At 38.0% G+C, this 20,829-nt stretch overlaps 1 protein-coding gene across 1 annotated transcript; it reads right to left on the minus strand.

Moving 5' to 3' along the window:
• Positions 1–7,293: 7,293 nt before the first annotated feature.
• LOC107793927 (zinc protease PQQL-like) lies at positions 7,294–20,653 on the minus strand. The gene is given in 22 exon segments (XM_016616376.2): positions 7,294–7,778; positions 8,308–8,502; positions 9,358–9,438; positions 9,641–9,751; positions 9,825–9,941; positions 10,021–10,104; positions 10,196–10,277; positions 10,751–10,842; positions 10,923–11,072; positions 11,163–11,327; positions 12,400–12,633; positions 13,162–13,267; positions 14,462–14,675; positions 14,831–14,900; positions 15,051–15,188; positions 15,254–15,511; positions 15,610–15,744; positions 16,189–16,326; positions 17,117–17,242; positions 17,318–17,440; positions 17,442–17,565; positions 20,360–20,653. Coding segments are annotated over 22 exon segments (3,033 nt in total). The 5' UTR covers positions 20,572–20,653; the 3' UTR covers positions 7,294–7,700.
• Between the last annotated feature and the right edge of the window lie 176 nt (positions 20,654–20,829).

A 20,829-nucleotide genomic window follows, 5' to 3' on the forward strand; every position in this document is an offset into this window, starting at 1 on the left:
GTAAACAACGTGTATCTATCTTACATTTCTTTCTTGTAAGATGTAAGAAAAGTAAAAGGCTTTGTGTGTTTTTAGGAGAGGTGACAACATTCTGGGACATCTTAGAAAGAAAAGCATTATATGAGTTTGGTGCTAAGTGTACTTTAGGCTGTGAATTACCAGAACATATCTTCCAATTATCTGCAGTGACTAGTGCATATTATCGAGGTGCAGTTGGCGCAATTGTTACTGAAAGAATTTGTAAAGGAAGGTCGATCAAGACAGTCTATGTAACAACCATAAACTAAGGAAAGAAAGCATTTGGCCACACAGTAGTATTGTGATTATTATGAAAAATAGGAATATTCATCTCATATAATATCTTATGCTTTAAATATTACAATTCATTCTACTATTTATCAAATATATAGACACCAATTAAAATTACATTAAATTGGACACCAACGAAAATACAATATCACATTGCATACTGCACTAATACATAGACTAATCTTCAATGCTCTTCCCTACTTCAGCTCTTGCTCTTATTTATTTCTCTTCTTCAACAAACCCAAAATAACAATATTAGCTTGATTTGAAAATTTCGGTTCATACCACTCAAAAAAATTACAAGCCTTACGATCTTTAACATGCACAAAAAACACAACTATCAATTTTTTTAATAAAAAAACCTAGAACAAACCCAACATAAATTATAATCAACTTAAACCTTCTAAACATTACTTTATCATACCTTATAGTTTTTACAACCAAAAAATCTTCTTCCCGGATTGTCATTTGACCATGAAATTTTTAAATGTGATGGATACCCACATTTACAATGTAGGTTCATCTTCAATGTCTTGGAAAAAACTAGGATGAAAATCAAGAATATCACTAAGAACTTTAACAATTAAAGAAGAAAATCAAGAATATTACAAAAAGAAAGAGCAATAGTTATGCTTCAATGGAGGAGTTTATAAAGAGGAAAAGTGAAATAATAGCCGTTGATGAGATCACTTCTCGTGCCATGTGGCAGCCGCGGAGGGGGGGGGGTTAAATTTACTTATCCTAGTGTAGGGGGGTAATTCGAACTAGAGATAGTTTAGGGAGGAAACTAATAATTCCAGACAAGTTTAGGGGGGTACCAAGGCATTTTGCCATTATTATTTTTTATGGAGAAATAGTCCAGTGCCAGAACTTTGAAAGGTCGGGGTCAGCATTTTGAAGCACCAAAAAATCTAATTATCATCGGAATTTTCAGCCATAATACTGAAAAATATCTGGTCAGCCATCAGGATTTTGTGTGTTATGGTGATTGTTTGACCAAAAAATATAAATCTTTGGTTAAACTAATTAAATAAAAGGATAAGGGATTAATCCTAGTTAAAGATAATGACCTTAGATCTAAAATCGGTTCATGCGGGTAACGTGGAACCACGCCGAAGTGGATTCAATGCAATACACATTAAATATTACTGTTATTAATGAAATGAGAATAATGATAAGCAATAAATAATAATAAATGGCATTAAATGTAAATAGAGAGGATGATTCACCCAATATTGAATGAGGTGGATGCTTCCTCTTTCTGACAATGTGTTGCGACCAAAACACTCACGCAAGTGTACGCGATCTTCAAGTAATATAGTAATAAGTAGAGTATCGTTCCTACGAGGACTTGTGATGAACTTAACGACTGATGCAAACTCAAACAATTATCGATTCAAGCTAATTCATCACAAAATACATAAATAACCAATTTACAATTTAACTAGCAGACAAACAATAATACAACGCAAAGTTACTACGCCACTTATGAATTTTTCTTTTAACAATTAATAAAAGAGATATCCCGGGGTTATGGGCTTGCTAGATCCCGGGGTTATGGGCTTGCTAGAGATCATGCTACGTTTTTAGCTTAAAAATGATTTATTGAATTATCTGGGTTATTGATTATAGGGTTAATAATACCCATAAGAATCTGTCGATTTCTTATGCGCCTATTCAAGTTAAATTAATACCTATATTTCTATGGTATTAATATTAACTCAAATGCATTTACAAATCCTATTTCTCAAACAAACAAGGCAATTAAGTATAGTTCTATCTTAATCGCGAATCTTTCACCCGATGCCCAGGATCCAGATCTTGCTCTATTTGATTCTATATACAATCAGGAATTTTCTTTTTCAAGTTTAACTCAAGATTCGTGAATAGTATTTCACTGTTAGCTACGCAGTAAAATAATTAACAGCAGAATCAAATAAACAACCCTTAGCGATAATTTCAAGATCATCAATCTAAGTTTCAAACAACATAATCATCTAACACCCATAACCCCAGAATATTTGAGATTTTAGCCACTCATAATAATACAAACATCAACAATAAAAATCTTAAACATAATATGAGTAAATACTAGGAGAAGGTTTAGAAAAACTCTTTTAATCCTTGCTCCAAGTTGATGTTCCTCCTTGATTCTCTTCTTCAAGATGAATCTCCTTATCCTTTTTCTCTCCAAAAACAAGTCTCCCCAATAATGGCACTGCTTTTGCCTTTTTAATCGTGTAGAAAGGGGTTTTGACAAGTATGCCCTTTTTAGTCGGAAATAGAATAATTTTGTGATTTTTACACACCCGCGGCGTGTCCCGTGCGATGCGCGTACATAGATTGGACAGAGGCAGAATGCATTTTAACGGAGCAAAATAATGCAGTGAAAATATTTACACTACCGCGGCGCGGCAGTGCACTTTTTTGTGTTGTTGTATTTTTCATTTGTTTTGCTATCCGGGCTTGCTTTGCGACCCCCGAACACGATCTCGACTTGATTTATTTAGCTTTCACTCAAACTTCAAAGCCCCAAATCAGTCAAATTCATCCCAAATTTATTTCTTAAGTCGGATTAGCTTCCTGCAAGGCATAAAATATGATCTTAGTACAATTCATTATCATTTACGCTCAAACTTTTGTAAAATGCAATAATTAAAGTGTTGTTACAACGACTAAAATACGAGTTTTTAGCCTATGATCACAATGATGTAAGACAAACAACTATGGGAATATTGGAGGCTTTCTCGGATCTGATGTGGAAAGTATAGAATAAACAATGAACCGAATCTCTTTGGAAAAGCAGTATTTGTATTTATCTAGAGAGTCAACTTTTCAAGAGAGTTCTTATCATACAGAATAATACATGCCTCTTATCTTCGTTCTACCTTTCTATTTATATGGGACATGCTCCTAATCTGACCTAAAATACAAGTACAGGGAATATTCAATGGAATATTCTCCTAAATATCCTATTACAAAACTAATTGTTACTGCTGACGTAAACTTTGACATCGGCCATAACCAACAGCTTGGCAGTAAATTCCATTAACCTTTCATTCGACCTCGGCCTAATCACATCTTAGTAATTTCTCCTCGTGCCAGATTCCCTTAGTCAGATTTTGACCTATACAGTTAGTCCTTCCGTTTATCGAGGTTGTCTTTTGATCGACCTCGGTGAGCGGACTTCATTAGTCGCAGTCGAGAAATTAAGATGGGCAGGTCAAGTAGTAAAGATCACGGTCGAGATGGTAATGTGGCGCTTTGCAGGACATAGCTTATCGTGACATTGGTTTAGACTGACGTCACATCATCATCCGTCATTATTATGCATCTTCTCGATACGGTGCATAGACTCCCGTTCCCCTATCGTTTCGATCTTTGTGTATCGGTGGTTGATTTTATCGATTGGGGTGTCTGTGTTCTCTATAAATAGGGATTGGGAACCCCTTGTATGATCATTTATGTTTTCTAGCATTTGAATTTGCATATTTTCCTCCCTTATTCTTCCTGTATTCTCGCTCCCGTTGCTTCCATTTTCTCAGCTTTGTTCTCCTTTCTGATTTAAGCGATTTCTGCTACTTCTACCTCTTTCTGTTTGTATCTTCTGCATTTGCAACTAATAAAAATGGTTAACCCCTCTTGTTTCTGATAGGATTCCTAAACCAACTCCACTAGCAGTGAGAATGCCCCCTCACGATGATGAGGTTGTTATCACTGTCGAAGTCACCTGCGGACGAGCCTGAGCCTATGAAGTGCGAGATGGATGTAGCCCATTTTACCGAGCTTTGGGCCAAGTACAACATCCCTGCTCACATCGATATGGTCCCAGCTGGGAACAACGTGATCCATATTCATCATCCTGGGTATTGCGCATTTTACGCGTACCCGTTCCAAGTGAGCTATTCTCTTCCTCTTCCCCCGTTTGCGGAGGAATTCTGCCGCTACTACGACATCTATCCGGCTCAGCTCTCCCCCTATATTTATAAACTCTTCCTTATGTTGATAAAGTACGTGGAGCTGGCCAACCATGGAATTTCCATCCGCCATCTGCTACACCTTTTCGCGTCAAGCTTTCATCGAGGTACGATGATACACCTCCGCCACTGTAGGACCAAGGGATTAGTGGTAAATATGAACGATAAGGCAAATCGTCGGGTCTGGTTTAACTTCTTCTACATTAAGACCGAGCACGTGGTAGCGAACCCCAGTGGATTCCCTGAGGCGTGGAACTTCGCCCGTAAGTGTTATTGCTAACTGATTGCTTGTTGTCTCTCTTTGGTGACTTAATCATTCTTCTTCCTCTTTTGTGCAGCCAAGAAGAGGCCTCCTACGTTGGTCGTCGACATTCGCGACTGGGTGAGTCAAATTTTACCACACTCTGGGGATTCGCGAATGGTCGTCATTCAATAAGAAGTTTGGACGTAAACCTTTCGACCGATAAGTTATTCATTTCGATCTTCTGTTGCTTCGACTTTCATGGCCTTTTTTTTCTTTACTTCTCCCCTTCATGTAGTAGGGTCAGTTTTAACTTCTGTTTTTGTTGTCAAGTCGGAGGGCTGCGAGAAGAGTAAAGGTTTCTATCCCCGCTTTTCGTCAGTCGGGTGCATCGACCGGGTCTCTACTCGTTGCGACTGCAAGCAAATCCGTATTGATTGTTGCTTCTTCTCAGACCCCGGCAGGCACTTCGGTGGAGACTCTGGCTTCTCTTATATTGCACTTAGTGGATGAGTTGTTGCCGAGCGAGGAGGAAGCAGTTCCGTTAAAAAGTCAGAGAATAGAAGTTGGCGGTGAGACAGGAGGAAGTGAAGGGTTAACAAGGGGTGATCCCGAGCTGGCCACGACCGCATCCGAGGGCGGCGTGGCTTCGAACACTGAGACTTCGCCCCCTTTAGATGTAGAAATTGCTCCCTTACCCGAGGCTGCCAAGGTCATTCCGAGGAGTGATCCGTCGCCGTCGGGGCAGGCCGACGTTCCTTCCTCTGTCGAGAAGAAGGGGAAAGGTGTGGTCATAGATGGCTATGAGTCCATTCCGACATCGATCCCGAAGAGGTGCGGATGTTCGATGAGGGGTTTACTCGGGTAGAAGTGAGGACAGAGAGATCTACTCGTACCATAGTCATTCCCTTGAACTTCGACTTGTTGGTAAATACAGAGAGCGTAGTTCCTTCTTTGGTTCCTCTCTGCTCTAGCGCCGAGAACATGACTTTACGGACGTTTAAGGATGCCAATTTGTCGTTAGGCATATCCGGAATGGCTTTGAGGGTAAGTTTGTATTTTTTTTGTTTTTTTGTTCTTGTACCTTATGTCATTTCTCCTTTTTGTTTTTAATAACTCTTTTTGGCTCTTCCTTTTTCACTAGACTCTCATTTTGGAGATCAAGAACGCCCGCCGAGAGGAGAAGCGGAAGGTGGTTTCTAAGAAAATGGTTTTGAAGTTTCGCGAGTACCGTGCCAAGTACCGTGAGATATGCATCCGATTCTGCACGTACGATAATTTCCAGTCTCTTAGAGATGAGTTGAGGCAGAAGGACGATGAACTCGTGAGGGTCATAGGCAAATGTAGCGAGCTCGAGGGAGCGCTTAGAGCCAAGGAGGATGAGCTTGAGGTAAGCAGGGGGGTCAGGGCTGAGTGTGACGATCTTCAGGCTCAAGTGGCATCTCAGCGGGCCGAGCTTGAGCAGAGCTCGACCAGGGCCGATGATTTGAGTGATGAGTTGATTGGAAAGACGGCAGAGTTGGGGAAAGACGAGGAGGCCAGGATGACGGCTTTGGCAAGGGTGGCGACATCAGAGGAGGTCATCCGCGTCCTCAAATTTGAACGGGCAAGTGAAGCGGAGGCGGCTGTGCTTAGGGAGGCAAGTCTTGAGGAGCGGGTTGGCGAGCTTGAGGGAGAGGTTTCGAATTTAAATGATCAGGTTGCCGCTCTTGAGGCTGAAAAGACGCAGCTATTGGCTCGACCATCTTTCTCTCACACTTCCACTTATCCTGACGTTGCGGGGGATTCGTATGAGAAGTGGATCGATGTCAAGGCCCAGCTAGACATATTTAGGGACTTGATGGCGGCAGGGAGAGTTACTGAGGTTGAGTTCGAGGGTGCTCGTGACAAGGCACGCACATAGTGAGGTCGAGCAATGAACTTGCTAACTTGTATTCTCACCTGCTCATGCTTAACTTCGAAATGCCTTCCTCGTCGTCGCCTCGAAATTTTGACCCATATAGTGATAACCCGAATTTGACTAGAAATTCGGGCGATCGTTAGGATTGTGCTTTAAAATTCTATTACCAAGCTTTATTTTAAATCTTCTATTACTGGGATAAAAAAAAAAATTAACAGTGCCACAAAAGTGTCACCTTCAAAATATGAAGGTGAAATAAATTTAGATAAATATAATGAGAACCAAAAACAAAATTTATCAATAACTGATGGACTAAAGTTGCAAATTAATGTCTGACCAAACCATATTTCCCTTAACATTTAGCTTGGATGTCTCTAAGCCAGACCCACACTTTCCTTAACATCACCCGTTCAGTCTTTGGATTATTCTTTCAACAACAATAACAACTATAGCTCAATCTCAGATTAGTTAGAATATGTTATTTGAATCATCAGTAACCATTCCAAAGAATTATGACTTTTATATACATGCACAAACATTGTAAGAACTTTTGTACTATTGAATATTGTAACAACTAACAAGGTTGCAGCAAGTTACCCTCTTTGTTTTTCTAGGTAACAAATTTCGCTAATGGTTTCATATAGTTATCTTTTAGTTGATGTAGTAGTGTAAAAATAATCACACAATTTTTACGCAACCCCCGTATAGTAGCAGAATACTACGTTCGAACGTTGCTTCGCTGCAGGTTGTCCTCCTGCGGGATCCTACACATTCAAATTCCATTGCTACCAAAGCAACGACTGAAAGAAGAATGAAAATGGGAATCTCCAAACCAAAGAGCCGAAAAATAGCACGTAGCCCAAGGAGGAAAAATAAACCTTATACTTTCTCAATAATAAGGTAAGGATCAAACCATAGAAGATACTTTGTTCATATATTAGTACAAGCACAATGAATCATCAATTTTTTAAGCTTATTAATCTTGGCACAACCTAATGTTAATACATTAGTACAAGCACAACGAATTATCAACTTTCTAAGCTTCTTAGTCTTGGCACAACCTAACATTTGTAACACTTGCTGATAATAATGGCGCATCTATCTATGGTACAAGGAGGCCAGAGCTGAGTACGATCAGATCTTTTGGCAAAGAATTCAATGATATCTCTCATGCAATCCATTTGACTGTACTATTGTTGGGTTGGATAAGTGGACGAACACAGCGCCCTTGAGCAACAGTTTCCTCCAAGTTCTATTTCAGCAAAGATCTCTACTACGATTTCAGTGTACTTCGGGAGTATTTCCATAAACTGAGGGACAAAACTGTTACACCAGCAATTCCAGCCAATATCTGAAATAGTAGGAAAGATATAAAGTAACAGTATATAAAAAGGAGAGTGAACAATGAAGTTACAAGGATGAACGCTAATGGATGTATAGAGCACACATTGAGAAGACTGTCAGGCTATACAAGGCAAGAAATCTAGGAGTCAATTTTATATTCATGCATGCTTAACAATCTCAGTGCTACTAGACATAGATTTAGATTGCACGTAACTTGAATATATTAGACAAAGACACTACAACATGTTTATCAGTTTATGTTTATTAATCCATATTACTGGAATATTGTGCAAGCATAGAGTACAATGCCTCGGACACTGAAACAACGTAAGTGGACTGTCAGTGTTACACAGGAATAGGCACAAAAGATTAACGTATATGTAGCTTTTCGCGGGCCGCGGGGGGGGATGGGATTAGATTCTTGACTTCTTTCTTTTCGTGGCAAGGGTCATTTGAAGAGGGAAGCAAGTATAAAGATTCACATCCACTAGATCATGATGCCGGAAGAGGAAAGATGAGAACTACATGAGACTAACCTTTGCATCTCTTGAATAACTCTTGGATACTGACTGCATCAATGACTTCAATTTTTTTATACGTGATGCCTGAGGCATCAAAATTACTACAGTATACTGCTTTTTACAAGGAAATGGCAGAATTCTTTGCAAGGCTAGTTGGGCAGTTAATGGTGTCAAGATACTTCTCACTTTGGACCGTGCAGCATCTTGGACCTGCATAAGAGCTTTAAGCAATTAGAAAGACGTCATCTCATAGGATCTCTATACTTAATTGAAATTACAGTTCCATGGAAGAACTATATAGCAAATGCAGTCTGACTGTGGCAGAGAAGTAGAGGGAGCTTTTACAGAATGAGAGTATAACATTTACTTTGTTGGATGTAAAATTTCCAAACAGCTCCTTATCTTTGACTTTGACATATTCTTTTTTTTTTTTTTTTGGACAAGGTACTTTGGCATATTGCACACAAGGGTGTGGCCTAGTGATCAATGAAGTGGGTTGAGAACCATGAGGTTTCGGGTTCAAATCTCATCCTAGCGGAAGCAAAACACTAGGTGATTTCTTCTTATCTGTCCAATTCTTGGCGGACAAAGTTACCCGGTACCTGTGCTGGTGGGAGGTATCAGGTACCCCATGGAATAAGTCGAGGTGCGCCACACGCTGGCCTGGACACCACGGTGATATAATAAAGGTACTTTGGCATATTCGCTCTTCCCCTTTTTTCACAGAAGGAAAAACCAGGAGCACAAAAATAAAAAGGAGTCAAACTAGAGAATATTCATGAGCATGTTGGTTCAAACTCTTTAGATGCGTATAACACATATACCACCAAGTGGAACCAAATTTTTTGAGGAAACCCCGATTTACAATTGTTTGTGCATATCCGGCGCACTAGTCTACAATCCCAAAATGACTAGCGTTTTTTTTAATTTCAGATAGGCGTTAGATGACATATAATGGAATAAGTTCGACATGCATGAGGAACAAGGAACAGACTGCATTTGTTTTTAAGTAAGAGGAGCAGACTGCTTTTAAAGAATTGTACAAGCACTGAACTAAAAACTAACCTCAAAGGAATTACCAACGTCGCCAGAATAGATCCGTGACTGGTAGCTACGCAATATTCTATCTAACCAATAGTAATTCTCCTGAAAGAGCAAACAGGAATCAGCAGCGGATCAAATGGATATTCAACTTAAGGTTTAGGTAATAGAAGATATTCAATAAGCAGAAATTTAGAACTTTAGTACTATGAATTAGAATATGCAACATTTCATAGCTGTCTTCTCATAATGTTAGCAATCAAATGAAACTTTGAGCCTCTGAGAGGAAGATTCCAGTAAACATCACCTGTAACCCATTTTCATGTGCCCTTTGCTCGATTTCTAGTACGGCCATAACATCGTCATTTGAAGGTCCTTCCTCTTGAAGATGTAATATTTCGTCCAAAGCAAGATCAACCTTGTCAAAAATTTGTGATGTTAGGCTTTGTAACCTTTTCCTGTAACATGCGGATCAAAATTTGCAAACATACCAGTGTCGATGAAATGTCTGGATCACAGGAGAAATTTATACTAATATCTCCACGGATATTGCCAAGTCTGGAAGGCTTATTGCCACCAAGAAAGACGGAAACTCCAGCAGAATAAATCTAAGGCACAAAGAGTTCCAAGAATAACAACTTATCAAAATGCATTAAAGAAAATCTGACAGACTACTCAAGAACACACCTGTCCATACTTGAAGCGGAGAACCTGTACTATCTTTGTTTCCAGAAGCTTGCTCAAGAATCCAACAAAATGAACATCTTCCATCTGTAAATAAGGTGAGATAGTGTATAAGTCAATGTATGTGTAAAAGTAAAAAGCTTAAGAAATAGTTTTCTTAAGTATCTAAAATACACACCATTTTTTCATTCTTTAACTCAACAGGGAAACATAACTGCACCGAACATTGTGCTTCCACCATTGGGCTCCGAACAACTTCTCTACAATCACATGCAACGCGTTAAATGGGGATGAGTCTTAGCACATCAAGGACATCATAGAACTTCAATAGTTTATCACATAGAAGGAAATGAACAGTAACACTGGGGGCCCTAGTCAAGTTGGAATCTTTCCTTCTTGTTTTTTTTGGGGTGATGGTAATGAGTTATGACAAAGTGCAACCAACTTTGTGTATGTGCATGAGAGTGTGTATGTGCCTCTGTGTGTGTATAATTTGCTAGTTTCTGAAAACCAATATAATAGAAATCATATCATTAGGACTCCCTCACCAAACCCCCAACTCAAAAATCCAAGGCATCAGGGGTAAAAAATGAACAATGAAAAGGGGCAAGGTGTAACGGAAAAATCATTGAAGCTAAGGGATCCTGCAATCAATCAGCTTCTTCAGCTTCATTAAGAGAAAGAGAATAGCTTAGTAAATTATTAATTGGAGAGAAAATAACACTGAGATTACCTAGTTATTGTCGTAGGAAATTGGAAAGGCAAGCCTTTGAGGTCATCACGGCTGAAATGTAGAACTGGTTCAGGAGGTCTTGGAATTCCACCCTGCATAGTGAAGAAGAAACTAATGACAGAAACGCTAAATAGTGCTAGGGCCCAACACCATTAGAAAGTGTAGTACCTACCAAGTACTGTAACATCAACGGACATGCTATAGAAGGGTCAATATTCCCAACAATCACCACTGTAAAAGTTGAGGGGTCCTTGAAGCAACTATTGAAATATTCACAAGCTTTATATGGGTTGACTTTTCGAAGGTCACCAAATTTGATCGGCTGCAAGACAATACGCAACTATGTAACTCATGAATACACCCGGCAGTCCGGCACTACAAAGTTGACTATGCAGATCGAAAGTCATCTTACCCTGAAGAAGTAGGAGTTCCCATAATTGAGCTCTCTCACTCGGTTCGCGAATGCAGTGTAAGGATCTCTCTCCTGAGCACGTATGGCTTCTTCTGCCATTTGCATCACTATTTTGACATCTTCTTCCCCTGGCTCAACGGTTGTTGTGAAAAGTTGATATACAAGCTGAGAAGTCGCAGAAGGCAAGAGGTAAACATCACATACAAGTAGCACAAACGAAATTAAGGTTAAGGACCAAACAGCCACTTCACAATTTCTTAATTAAAGTAATGTTCTTTTTTAATACTATTATTTTTCACTATTTATATTTAAAGAATTTTTCTACTATTATGTAAAAATAATATTTTGCAATAGATGGGAAAGAACTTTCCATGAAAAGTCACCAAAAGAAACTGGTTTTCAACTAAATTTACAAAACAGTAAATGTTAGAAGTAGCTTCAATTTGAAATTCCGACCATTGACGTTCACAGCTACTCAATAGCTGAGCGCACTTATTTTGAAAATCTGAGAGGACCACAATTCTGATAGGTAGTTCTCTAAAAATATTCTGACTTAGGAATAGCCACTCTTACTGGAAGTAAACCACCATGGGCAGATGGCAGACGTGCTGTCTGCCATTGTTGCTTGTTTCTGCTTCAATGTTGTTGAAATTTCATTAATAGCGCTCACTTGAAACAAAGTTAAAGAAACATATGGGTTCACTCCGGGAAGATTTGGAGTGAGATCAACCATCACATGATATTTATTTTATAGCTACATTTCATAAGCTCTATGTTTTAGGAGTTTTACGAAAAGTTTAGCTCTAGCAACACCCATACTCGTAATCTATTAGTATATCCGAACTCCAATATTTAGGTGATGACAAGATTCATACTCTTATAGGACAACCCCGCACAATACCATGTAATATTGTTACTTCATGGACGTAGAGAATACTCAATCAAGATAATTTTCTAACTGCTCTTTGAATAGGAATCTTCATGAATCATTTGCAAAGGATTCTAAGAATCTTCATAATCTTAAAGCTCGCTCAATTCTTTATAGAATCCAACCAACTCGTCCCAATTTGGCAGTATCTATCCTTGAGACATAGCCCATATGGAGGATCTATCGTTTAGTGTTGCAATGATTTTTGTTTTCTTATATGATATACATAACCATAGACAGACATGTATGTAGAGAGAGCTGTAATAGATAACAAAATCAGATGCCCATGCACTTCTAGAAAAATCTAACCTGCAATGCAGTTTCTAGGTCCGTAGGTGAACAATCACCAGAAAAAGTTCTCATATAAGCTCCAAGTTTTGTACCAACTTCTGCTCTTTTTCCAGCAAGCATATCCATGAGTATTGTTGGTCTGTAACCAAATATACCAATTTCTCCAGCAATGGTTGAACCCATTGAACATGAAAAGTATTCACTTTCCGGGAGTTCAGACAAACCACCATATGAGAACCCTGTGAATAAAACCTATTTAAACAAGATGTTAATACGAATAACAAGTACCGCATCAACTTAGACCCAAAAAACAATGTGTTTTCTCAGAATTACTATTCCAAGAGGTGGGTTTTTTTAAATGAATATCTTTAAAATAAAAAAGAGGAATCTCTTTAGTGAGCAATAAAAGCTAGTTTTCATAACTCATAGGAATCTTGGATAGAAAGTTTGGATTGGTAAAGAAAGCAGAAGATCATCCTAGTAACTAGAAAGAAAACAAAAACGTCTGCTGTGGCACGTTATTATTCCCTCTTTAAAGGCAGCAGCCAAAACAGTATTTCTTATGTTTCATGAGTATCCACAAGGTATTTTATTACCAAAGTACCATCTTCAACAACAAGAATGATTATCTGCAGCATTTGTTCACTAGTCTATGACAGAAGCCCAAAGGAAAGATGATGAGGAACTGTATCTCCAAACAGAAATAAGACAGAGAGACCGCTGCATAGGAAATTCACAAAAAACTCTCCAGCTTAACCTCCATGCATAGGAAATTTTTACCTGGTCATCAAGGAAGTCAGTAGATTTATAGCACACTCGCATTCCATTTGATAAAATCAACTCAGTAGCTCCAATAGTGGAATATTCAAGCTGCTGTACTATATGCCTGAAACAAGAAATTTGGGATCAGTTTCAGCATACATCATTACAAAAATGAGACAGAAACTGCCACATGATTGCTTTCAGTGAGCACATCCGTAAACCTGATGACCAAGTCTAAGGAAAATGTTAAGGAAAATGTTGGAGTGACAGAAGGTGCCTATTCTAAGTCAGTGAGAGCAAATTGTCTGCTTAGAGAAAATCATCCGGGCTTCTGGTAATAGTATTATAGGTACAAAGGTAGTGTTGCTCTCTTTGCAGGTAACTATCATCATAGAGTATTTACTTTAGATGTAGGTGGAACAACAGATATTTCCTATTTGGTCTTTTACCTTTAAGAATACTTACAGTCTCAAAGACTAATTCAGGAAAGTGAATTAATCCCACTTAGTAAAAAATCTGAGAGTGCAAAGGATGCAGATAAATGAAGTAACAACCGATGATACGAACATACTCTTTTTTGCCTTGAACATACAATGGATCACTACAGTAGCTCATTGCACAATAGTTCTTCTATTACTTTATTCTTCTTGCTCTTTTTTGGGAATAGGTCAGGCTCAATAGTTCTCTTTGACATCCTAGTCATAAATATTACTCAAAAACCTAGTTTGCGAGAAAGTCATAGCCAGTTAGAATAATTGCATGAAAAAGACACTTCTTTTACATAATTAAGACACAATTTTAACTTATTTATTAAAAAATAGCCAAAAATATTAGGGACAAAGTTCAGTTAAGATGTTTCTGTGAGCTAAAAATATTTAATAGAAGTCAATGTGTGCCTGGAAAACACAAGATTAAGACACGGGCCTCACCATATGCCTTAGTAAAATATATAAGCATACAATGTGAACATTATGTCACAACTCATTGGTCATGCTTAACCGTCCAGCATTTGATCTCTATTTGGGAAGAAGAAATGATAGTTTCTCCAAAATACACATGCTTATTTTATTTAAAGAGCATAGTAGCAAATAGCGCCAGAGAAAAAGTTATCAACGGACATCTGCTAAGAATGACGCATTGCCTTGCAGATCACATTACAAGTATCAAAAGCAAAACAAAGGCATAAACACCAATGAACTGCATTTCAAATTTTATAGTATCCACATGTTTAAACAATATATTGAGTTGCCACACGTTTTCCATCACACATGCAGTAGGTATGTAAGAGATTATGAACGTTAAATGTGACATATGTTACCCTGGATTTGGTTTCGCACAGACAATTTCTTCAGGGATGTTTTCGTCATCCCAAGGAGGAAGGCTTTTTTCTCTTTCAAGAGAATTGATCCTCACTACGACAGCTTTCAAATCATCCACTGCAGCAGTTGCTCGGGGCTCAATTGTTTTTATAACGCAGCTACTTGAAGTCTGAAACTTCTCACAGTATTTGGACACCTCAGATGCTGAAATATCTATTCAATCAAAAAAGATTTAGCAATATTAAGATTCCCTTCACCTGGTGAAATGATAACAAAAGTCTCTTTCGTTTCTTTTCCCCTCCAGCATATAACACTGTTCAGAAATATAAAAACTCATAAATGAAAAAGAAACACTAGCGGACACTCACGGGGTAGCAGAGTTTTCTGGAGCTGTGCCTCATACTCAATCCCAACAACGGGTTCATTTCGAAGAAAATGCTACAAAGCAAAAACATCACTTGAGCCTCATTGTGTAACAGGTATATTCAGCTTTTACAAAATTTTATATACGCTTTGTTTCACCCAACTGAACTTGAGCTTTGGTGTAAAGCAACTTGAGGGAAAGGGAGGAAAGTAATTTTTATGTACCTGCAAATATTCATCACGTAAGCTGGTTGATTGCATTTGATCTCGCTCCAAATATGCAGATTCAATCTCTGACATCAGCAAAGCCCGAACAACAGATATTTCACGTTCAGAAAAGCCATGAATTCTTACTCTAGCAACCTGGAACCAAGGTATCAGAAACAGCTAGAAAGCAGAATATAATTCATACGGATGTGGATGCACACCTCAGTAAGCATGGATTCTAAGGCCTCGACAGTCCCCTTCTCTTTACAGGATGATGTCATAATGTAGGCCTTAACCGGACGAACTAGGATATCTGCTGCAGCCGAACAAGAATAATAAGGAGGATCTTTCTTACGAGATATTTTAAAAAATCTCTGGTTTAGAGCATGGAAAAACATGGATTCAGTGAGCAATTCCCGGTAATCTTTCACAGTCCTAAGCTCTTCCACAGGCATTTTGCAGCTAATCATCACCGCTGACTGTTACAACCCATTTCAAAAGAAATGTCTTAAAGGAAATCCAGAGCAAAAGGCACAATGTACTGCTGAGATTGATGAAAGATCTGCAGAATACTAACCCCAGCTGCCTCGGATTCCACAAAGCATGAAAATCGTGGTTCATTGTGTGATGGAACCGAATAGTATGGTAAAAGAGGAGGATCAACTGCTGAAATCTTATGTCCAAAGTGGGCTTTTATCAACTCAACAACACTCTGTCACAGATAAAGACAAGCGGCTAATATAGTCGATAGAGTCTTAACTCCAAAACTTTATGTAAAAATAAGATTTAGTTTGACTCCATCTCATTTGTGAGTCGATCCACTAAAGTCTTGGGCAGCAGTGTAAGATCAGATCACAAAGATAGCATGTATTGTTTATCCCCTTTGACTACGTCAGAAACTGAGAAATGATTTTGAATTGTTTATTATGATGATTAACGATTAGAGAAATTCTATGATGTCGAGAAATTGAGAAATAGATCCAACACAATTTGGGTGTGTAATGATGTGATAATCCTAAAGTTATATATAAACATATATCGCAACAATGAGTTGCATGATTGATATTGCCATTGATGGAAATATATCAGATTAATTGGGACATACAATTAGAAAACATGCAGTATTTCAGGAAGGGGACAATAACAGTCTTCGAACCTGCGTGTCAGGAAAGTCCCCAACAGCAATCACAGCCATATTCTGCAAATGGTACCACTTCCTGTAAAATTGCTTCACCGTCTGAGGAGAAACTGTTCGGATCACCCTCTCGAGTCCAATAGGCAGCCGCTCAGCATACTAATTAAGAAGGAGATCAGGAGGAGGGCATTCAGTTGAGGAAATAACTCCAACATGGTTTAAAATCAGCAACTAAAGCAATTGGCGTTTAAGAAACTTCACACTGAAGCTCAGGATTCTATTATACTTTTGAACATAAAGGAAACCAATTACTACCGCTTAATAACCAATATTTCTTATTAAATCACAAAAAAGTTGTGACATTTTGTCTTTACTAGTCTAGCATTAAATGTATAAATGGAGAGAGAAGAAAATTTACCAAATATGCACAGTTTTATCACACAGGACCAAAAAGGGAGCTATATTGGAATGATTAAGTTTTAGGAAGTGTAAAGATGAGTTTGGCAGTTTAAAAGTGGGTCTATTCAGCCTTGATGTTCGCTGGTTTTTATGAAATTCAACTTTTTCGTCGATGTGCAACCAAAACAACAGGGGGTAGGTCCACGCCTGGGCTAACACAAATTAGCAGCTTCAATGTCAAGATATGAGCTCTTTCAATTATTTTATCATGTATTCATGAGTTCTTCAATTCATGAACAATGCTTGACCCGAAACCAAATAAAAAAAAACTCATAGTACTATTTTCTTATTACAAACAACAATAAAATAAAATATAGAAAAATGAAAACAGCACATACCTTTATATGAATTCATTTCTATCTTGTTAAAAGCCAATGTAATATAAATAGCCATCTTATTGTGCCTTATGTTTCTCCTTAGTACAGTGCATTCACAGAAAAATCACTGTGGATCAGCGGACAAAAGGACAAAGAAGAACTAGGAAAGTTACCTTTGAACCTTCCATCATGAGAACCCAGTGGGCATCCTGCATCCTTCCATTGGCATTCCTGGTTCCTCTATACTCTTCCATTACTGCTCCTCTTTCCTTTTCCAAGTCATCAGGTGACACTCTGACCTATACGTGGCAAAGTAAATAAGAAAACTTGATATGATCTAAATGATAGTACAACTAGAAAGGCACTAGAAGCACCTCTGAACTGAACTCAGCCAACACCGAGATCGCTTGAGACAATAGTTCAGGTTTGTCTACAGGGACAAATAGCTCATAAACAGTTTCATCAGCAGAAGTCATTGCATTCTGGCAAGCACCAAACTTCTGCCCCAATACTCTCTAGAAACTTGACAATATCATGATTTGTGTATTTCTCTGTGGCACTAAAAGCAAGATGCTCAACTATGTGAGCAACTCCACGTTCCTCCTCTTCTTCTAAAACTGAGCTGCCATGAATTAAGACCTTGAACTTAATTAGCACGTCAACTATCCCTTAAGGAGTTAGCACGTCAGCTATCGTAAAGGAAGAAGGCACTGCTTAAATAGGCAACAATGAAGCAAAGTCAATGTCAAACCACTGCCGAAGAGAAAATCAAACAAGCTAAGGAAATACTCAAGGGCATGGAAGTTCACACTTACAGAGGCAAGTGCTACTTATCAAAAATAAGAGTAAACACTTAAAGGCAAGTTTTTGATAGCTCAGTTGAGAATGTCAGTAACTTCAATTTCATTCCTAATTTTCCTCCCACACTTTTTCTCTCAACACATACATAATCATGCTTGTAGAGTTCCCTCGCATCGTGTCCCCAGAAAATTATTTCCCTTCAAAATCTTATAGGATACCGTTCATGCTTACGCAATTCATTTTGAATATCCTGGTCCCTTTATCAGTTAAGTGAAGAAGTATTTGCAACACCAACCAATAACAGGTATTCCTCCTTTTGAGAAAATCACAGGTCCTCCTCTTCATTTACTAGCAAACGAATGTGATTCTACAATATTGCCGTCTCGAAATTGTTCTAGAGTCGAGCAATTTTCTTCCCAATAGAAGTTCTGTTGCTTTTCTTTTAATAAATTATGGGACCTAATTTTGATGTCCCATGATGTGCATTTCTTTCTCGTTTTTTTTCCCGGGGTGTCGGGATATCAGTTCCATCAAGTGCTCTATGAGGCTTGAATCAGCAGAAACGGACAAACTTGTTAAAGTAGTATCCCTCCATTTCAATTTATAAGACACACTTTCTTTATTAATCCATTTCAAAAAGAATGACATATTTCTATATTTGGAAACAATTTAACTTTAAACTTTTCATTTTACCAATTTTACCCTAATGAGAAGCTCTTATAACTATACAAATGTTATGGCCCACCCCCACAAAGCTTTTACCTTTAAGCATTTAAGACCACAAGTTTCAAAAGTCTAATTATTTTTCTTAAACTCGATGCCGAGTCAAACTACATCACGTATATTGAAACAGAGGGAGTAGTTACCATAGAAAGGGGAAAAAGGACTTGTGCAAGTAGTTAAGGAAAAAGTAAGTGACAAGAATGAAAAGATATGCAGTTCAGCTGCCTTATTATGTTTTTTTTTTAATCTATATGATTTCTTTCTCATCAGTGACGAACACGATACCTCAAAGACAATATTAAAGGACAAATTATTCATTAAGCAAGTCAACACATCTAGGTGTATCCTAGTCATAGAGTATATCACAAATAGCACTTCAAAATTTAACAGCACACAAGTTAACTTTCAAATAATTGAACGTGATAACACAATTTTCTACCCTAATTTTCAGCCGAATCACTCTATGCTTGCACATTGCTGTTTGAAATTAGAAAAAGCCCACAGCCTAGTGGTGGCAGCCAATACAGTATACAGAAACACCAGACTGGATTTAACTTTTATATTTTGATAACCGAGAAATCCCCGAGGGTCAGATTGGAGTTAATATTTGCAAGACTGCACAAAGAATTTTGGGGTCAATTTTGACTATGCAACTTCTTGGTGATACTAGGTCGAGTTTTTCTTTATGTAGCATGATATGCGGGCGATTTAACAACCAGAGAGGTCTCCCGTGCCAGAGTGATACAAAATGGTTGAGTAACAATCAAGCAAGCTGCAACGTACTAGCATTCCTTTTTAACCATTATCTATAGCTAATTTACCAAGAACTATAACTTCTCATATGCCACTACGGATTAGTTGCACTACCCCTTACTTGTGAGATATATAGATCGAAAGCTCCTTCCGATTTTATCTTGGTTGAAAAAGTCTCAAAGCAATAAAAGCAGTTAGCTTTATGCTCTCCTGAAATAGCAAGACTTAACAGGGTTTACTTTCTGTACACTGAATGTGCAAATGATTTTACCATTATTATGTTACTAGATTTATAAAATGCAGTAATTAACATGCTATAACATGTTAGTTACACTATACTGATACACTGATAGAAGTAGTTTGGTTGATGTATTGGAATAATCGATCCCGCCATAAACTTATGCATAAGATAACATAGTGTTTGGTTGGCCACATAAAGAATAATAATCTCCGTATAACTCTAATGGAGAGTTTGGTTGATGGTATTAAATGATATACGTAATAAGTTTTGCAGGAATGTAGGTATCATTTTATGCAGGAGCGAATGTTGAATAAGAATATGCATATTAGCAATGTCGGGGTCAAATTATTTAAAGACAAAAACGTCCTTTTAAAGTAAGTATTTCATATATAACCATCCCTTCATTATTAATCACCGCATAACAATCTCTGCATTATTAGTCATAGCATGGAAAATGCCTGCATTATAAGCCCCCTGTATAGTAAGTGAACCAAACGACTCCATAGTGTATTATTTACGGTGTCAGTTTGCATAACTTAATCCAATATAATATTGTTCATAGGGGTTGGCATTAGCTCCGGTAATTTAGACAACAACAACAACAACAAACCCCACAAGTGAGGTTTGGGGAGGCTAGTGTGTGCGCAGACGATACCCCTACCCATGGGAGGTAGAGAGGTTGTTTCCGAAAGATGCTCTAATTTTGTGAAGACAATTGTTCAATTTTCATGCGGCTATGCATCATCCACATTCAACATTTGGTAAAACAACCAGTCAAATCACAAATCAGTTACAGCGCGTTAACAGTATCCCGCTATTGCAAAAAAAAAAAAAAAAAAAAGAAGGATTAACCAAATTAATTAACAACATAAAGGTGTTTGAAAAATAGGGCACATACCCAGCTCTAACAGCAAGTGCAAGTGCAGCTCTCATTTTGGGCTTAGAATTGGATCGGACATAATAAGTTAGCCCATTCTCGAGCTTCCCGTACTCCACTCCTTGCGGCGTTTCCGATAAAGCTTCGTCCATATTCACATTTACAAGCTTCAACGAACGAAATCTGTGTTTCTTCGGTAGAATCTGTGACGATTCCGCCGGTAACAAATCCATTTTTCGTCTGCGGTCTCTTTCTGCAATTGAAGCTGTTTACTATTAACTGTTCTGGTTTTTTTTCTTTTTCTTTTTTCGGCATTTATATTTTATTGTTTGGGGAAAAGTATCGTGGAGTGAATCTATGGTAATATGCTGTGGTTTGCCACATATGCATTACACGTGACTGAGTCCAGCGTGATGATTCATACCGGTTATTTGATCAATGTTTTAGGTTTTGTTTGTTTATTTTGAAAAGCGATTTTGTTGTTTATGAGT

The sequence above is a fragment of the Nicotiana tabacum genome, chromosome 8, assembly GCF_000715075.1.
Source record: "Nicotiana tabacum cultivar K326 chromosome 8, ASM71507v2, whole genome shotgun sequence".
Classification (NCBI taxonomy): domain Eukaryota; kingdom Viridiplantae; phylum Streptophyta; class Magnoliopsida; order Solanales; family Solanaceae; genus Nicotiana; species Nicotiana tabacum.